This window comes from Geospiza fortis, unplaced genomic scaffold, assembly GCF_000277835.1.
Source record: "Geospiza fortis unplaced genomic scaffold, GeoFor_1.0 scaffold432, whole genome shotgun sequence".
Taxonomy (NCBI): Eukaryota; Metazoa; Chordata; class Aves; order Passeriformes; family Thraupidae; genus Geospiza; species Geospiza fortis.
In genome coordinates, this window is record NW_005054436.1 from 1,220,799 (window position 1) to 1,225,592 (window position 4,794).

The 4,794-nt window shown below is 61.3% G+C and overlaps 2 protein-coding genes across 2 annotated transcripts in view; both read right to left on the bottom strand.

The window, feature by feature from the left end:
• On the bottom strand, positions 1–3,473 carry LYPLA2 (lysophospholipase 2). The gene is made up of 9 exons (XM_005427107.2): positions 3,354–3,473; positions 2,563–2,594; positions 1,886–1,951; positions 1,514–1,561; positions 1,270–1,340; positions 975–1,048; positions 767–868; positions 462–638; positions 1–66 (listed from the first exon to the last, which is right to left on the bottom strand). The coding sequence occupies exons 1-9, from the start codon at positions 3,429–3,431 to the stop codon at positions 16–18; spliced, it is 699 nt and encodes a 232-aa protein (XP_005427164.1). The 5' UTR covers positions 3,432–3,473; the 3' UTR covers positions 1–15.
• A 1,092-nt stretch (positions 3,474–4,565) lies between these two features.
• PITHD1 (PITH domain containing 1) overlaps positions 4,566–4,794 on the bottom strand; it is a 4,418-nt gene continuing 4,189 nt past the window's right edge. Inside the window, exon 6 of the mRNA XM_014309513.1 lies at positions 4,566–4,580. Within this exon, the coding sequence (XP_014164988.1) occupies positions 4,566–4,580 (15 nt within the window). The remainder of the gene's footprint in view (positions 4,581–4,794) is intronic.

Consider the following 4,794-nt stretch of genomic DNA (forward strand, 5'->3'; position numbering starts at 1 on the left):
CCCGAGGGGCTCGGCTCAGATCCGGGGCAGCAGCTTCTCGATGAACTCCTTCACCGCCATCATCTCCTGCGGGCGGCGCACGGCCGTCACACCGGGGCTGCTCAGGGCCGGGCTGGGCCCCGGGAACGGGGCTCGGGGCTCTGCAGCCTCCCAGAGCAAGTCAGGAACAAGTATAGCTCGTGTGTTCCCCACCCTGCCTGTGCTGGGGTTGGTCCCAAAGATCCCAAAGGGAAGGGACCCACAAGGATCCACAGCCCAGCCATGCCCAGACCCCCCATCCATCCCTGGCAGCGTTGTCCAAAGGCTCCTGGAGCTCTGGCAGCCTCGGGGCAGTGCCCAGCACCCTCTGAGGGAAGAACCTTTCCCTGAAATCCATCCCAGCCCTCCTGTGACACACTCCAGGCCATTCCCGCGGGCCCATCACTGATCACCACCCCCTCCCCTCCACGGGCAGCACTGACCTGAGGACAGGAACTGTGCATCACTCCAGGGAAGGTTTTGAACTGCACCTTGGTGGGGGTGACCACAGACTTGAGCTTCTCGGCAGTGAGGGCCCCGAAGCGCACGGGGATCATGGGGTCCAGCTCCCCGTGGCACTGCAGGATGGCAATGTCCTTGTTCACGCCGTTGTTCGCCGCCTGCCACCGGGAGGGAGGGGACACTCAGGTGAGGGGACACCAGTGGTGCCTCGTGTCCCCAGCACGAGCCAGCAGACCCCTCCTGCTGAGGGAGAGCTGCAGTGGGAGCGTGCCCAGGGCAGCGGTACCTGAGGGAAGGCCTTGTGCAGCGGGAGCCAGCAGCTGAGCGCCACGATCCCGGCCAGCTGGTGCTGGCAGGTGAGAGCCGTGTACAGCGACAAGGCACCGCCCTGCAGGGAGAACAGGCACTCACTGTGGATCTGGGGGTGCAGGGACCCCCTCAGAACCAGCTCACACCCCCCTGTGACAGGTGGAGCAGGAACTGGGGACCCTCACCTGTGAGAAGCCCCCCAGGATGATGCGGTTGGGGGGGATCCCATTCTTCATCTCGTGCTCAATGATTGCTTTAACTGGAAGGAGATGGAGAAGTGAGTCAGTGGAAGGGGAAAAGGCTGAAAAGCATCACCCCATGCTTCAGGGCGCACATCAGGGACAGGGAGGTGCCAGGGGAAGTTTGCTGGGATCACAGGCCAGCAGAAACAAAGGAGAGGTGGAAGGAAGACACCTGCTGCAGTCACAGTGAGGGACAGGCACACAGCACCTCACCACCTCCCCTCACAGAGCTCCTTACTGTTTTCTGCTGCTTTCTTGATCCCAGCTTCATCCTCAGGTGCATCTGGAGTCAATCCCATCAGGTCAAACCTGGGGGAAGCAGCAGGGTCAGCCAAAGCCTCTCCCAACACCCCAAGTGTGGGGAGGCAGGAGCTGGGGGTGCTCTGCCATTCCCTGGCCCCCACAGGGCAGTGGATTTTGTCCCCCCATCCCTCTCACTCCCCAAAAAGGTCCCACCCAACCCTGTCCCCCAAAGCACTGACCAGGAGGGCATGACCATCTTCATGTTGAGGGTCACCGGGATCCGGGGCCTGTGGAGGAACATTTGGGGTGGTTGAGCTCAAGTCTGAGGGGAGCAGGAAGACTGAGACCTCTCCCCTCCCTGCTGAGACCCCTCTGGCCTGAGCAGGGAGGCACTGGGAGCTCCAGAGCCTTTGTCTCTCCCTGCAGCCACCAGGGATAAACAAGACAGGAAAGAAAAGAGCCTCTGGTGCTGCTCACTCTGTGGGAGCAGCTCTGCCTGCAGCAGGAGCTGACCATGGCAGCAGAGCTGGGCAGCTCTGCAGGGCTCAGGCCTTCCCCTGCAGCCTTGGCAGCCTCAGGGCCCCCCAAGAAGCCCCCAGGGCAGCACTTACGCGTGAGGGCAGATGTACTTCACGTAGGGGAGGCGGATGGAGGAGAGAGCATCGGCCCAGCTGTGCCTGGGGAGGGACAGGAGGGGAGTCCAAGGCTTGTCTGAGCCATTTTCCCAAACCCTGCTGCCCCCAACCCCTCCCCTGAGCTTCCAACAGCCTGAACCCCCCGTGAAACCCCCCCAGCACTGAGCCCATCTGAGGGGAGAGCACAAAGCCCCAAAGGTGCAGGTAGGGAGGACACGGAGGAGGGAATGTCCAGCCAGGGAGGAGGGAATCTCCTGGACAAGGAGGAGCCCTTTGTCACCACCATGGGACCTCTGAGGCAGCCTTGCAGAGCAGAGATGCCCTCGTGCAGGCCCAGCCCAGCTGCCAGCCCTGGAAAAGCTGCAGTGCTTATCAGCAGTGCTTATCAGCAATCCCCGAAGGCAGCACGAAATCCACCCGTGGGGGGTGGGGGGCTGCCAGGCTGCTGGGATCATAAATATTCAAGAGCAGACAGCTCTGCCAGCAGCAATTCCCTGCCATTCCCTGCCAGGCTGGTGCAGGAATGGCTGCAGAGCCCAGCCCAAAGCCCACACAGATCCTGGAGATGCCCTGAGGGAAAGCAGCAGCAAAAGGGTGAGATCTGCATCTGGCAAACCACACACCCCAGGCAGAGCCAGCTCAGGGACACTCACCCCGTGTCTCCAAGGCCATGGAGGAAAATGACCTGTAAAACACAGAGGGAAGGGAATTAGCTGGTGTGAGAGTCACAGAGGGCAGGGCTGGGCTGGGCTGGCAGGGAGGTGGCAAATGGACACTTAGTCATGAGCTGGAAGAGGCTGAAATTAGCGTGGAGCAGCGGATGGGTGGGTCAGGGATGTGGTGTCATCCTGCCACAGAGCTGCCACGGGCAGGTCCCAACTCCTCGGCACAGCACAGGGACAAGGAGTGACAGATCATCCCACCAGGATGGCACCAGAGCACAGGCCCAGCCTGAACCCCAGAATGGGCTGGAAGGGATCTTAAAGCCCCTGCAGTGCCACCTCTGCCATGGCAGGGACACCTTCCAGTGTCCCAGGCTGCTCCAAGCCCCATCCAACCTGGCCTGGGACACTGCCAGGGGCAGCCACAGCTGCTCTGGGCACCCTCACAGGGAGGAATTCCTTCCCTGTATCACCAAGGCCTCACAAATCCACCTCCCCAGGCTTTTCATCTCAGGCTCCAGCACCCCCTAAACCTCGGGGAGCAGAGGGGAGGCAGCCTGCAGACCCCAGGGAAGGACAGAGCCGGGCTTTCCTTTGGGAGATTTGCTTTTAAAATCTTAAACAGCCCCATCAGCCCTAAGCCCCAGTGCCTTGACAAGCTGAGCTCCCAGCCTGGAGCAGACAGCACAGAGGTGGCCCTGCCACACTGGAGCTCATGGAAGGAGCTCTGTTTTCCACGGGGGAAGGAGGGAAGGAAGGAAGGAGGGAGGGGCAGCCCTTACCGCGGCGGTCTCCCGCTCTGCCCCTGACACAGTGACAGCGTCGGCGAGGAGAGGGACAGACATGTTGTTACCACACATACACCGAGAGGGGTCGGCACTGGCACCTGCGGGACACAGCCTGAGGTGAGGCAGGAAAACAAACAAACCTCCCACCCCCTTCGGCAGCTGCTGCACCCACAGGAGGGAAATAAAGAGCAGGTTTGGTGGTGGAACACCCCACGGGGTGGCCTGGCAGTGCTGCAGAGACCAGAGGCAGCCAGTGCTCCGCGTGTGGGGCGCTGGAAGTGTTAAAATTAGCCTGGAAATTACACCTCAGAGCCAAAGGTGTTCCTGCGGCTGCACCAGCGTGGGCAGAGGGTGGTCAGGCAGCCCAGCCTCAGCATCCCTTCACTCCTGCAGCCTTCCCTGAGCTGGGCAGGAGCCTGACCCACATCTGCTCCGAGCGGGAAGCAGGAAACCCTCAGCACACAGAACAGGCTCTGCTGCACCCACGAAGGTCCAGCCCTGCTTTATGGGGCTGGTTAGGATGAAGCAGAGCACTGGGAGCTGCTCTGAGCCCTCCAGTGATGGAAGGCAGCCTTGTGGCTGCCCAGGGCAGCAGGCAGGGTTACCAGTGCTGTCCTGTCACTGCCAGATCCCACAGAGCAGCCAGCCCTCAGCCCTGAGAGCCCAGGGTGTTTGCTCCCACTCCATCACAAACCACAGCTCCCCACGAGGCTGCCCTGACCCCACTGACCCACCAGCACTAATTAATTCTCAGCTTGTTTAGGGCACTGCCATTATCCCCCAGGAACAGGATCAGCCTCCAGAGCACCATCACAGAATATCCCGAGCTGGAAGGGATGAAGGATCATCCATCCAACCCCAAACCCTGCACAGACCCCCAACAACCCACCCTGAGCATCCCTGGAGTGGTGTCCAAACACTCCTGGAGCTCTGGTAGCCTTGGGGCTGTGCCAGCACCCTCTGAGGAAAAACCTTCCCCGAAATCCAACCTAAACCTGCCCTGGCACAGCTCCAGCCTCTCCCAAGGTCCTGTCCCCATCCTTTCCTCATCACACTCTGCCCCAGCTTCACCTCCCACAGCAGCACCATCCCAGATCACCCCAAACCTTCCCCAGAGTGCCAGCAGGCAGCCTTACCCAGGAGAAAGAGCCTGCTCTGCCTCACAGCCCGGCCAGGACCTGCCCGACTCGTTCCACCCACTGCTCGTCAGCGGCTTCCCCACTCAAATAAAAACAAAAGCACCAGGAACAGAGCAGCTCCCCGGATCTGACACAGCCCCACGGCCCACGTGCTCCTGTGCACTCCAGGGGCAAAACAACCGGCCACGAGAGAAACCACACCTGCCAAAAAGCCAGCCAGGGAGACGGAGGGGCAGCCAGGAATAACAGCACCGTCCCCTGGCACGGATGGGACACGCTGCTTGCTGGGGTCCAGG

Bases quoted from the DNA above. Each gene is read 5' to 3' on its own strand.
- LYPLA2 (XM_005427107.2), bottom strand. From the start codon at position 3,431: ATGTGTGGTAACAACATGTCTGTCCCTCTCCTCGCCGACGCTGTCACT. The intron at 1,341-1,513 runs GTCAGTGCTTTG...TGCTTCCCCCAG, and splicing joins AAGATGGTCATGCCCTCCTG to GTTTGACCTGATGGGATTGA. The intron at 639-766 runs GTACCGCTGCCC...TCCCGGTGGCAG, and splicing joins TGCACAAGGCCTTCCCTCAG to GCGGCGAACAACGGCGTGAA.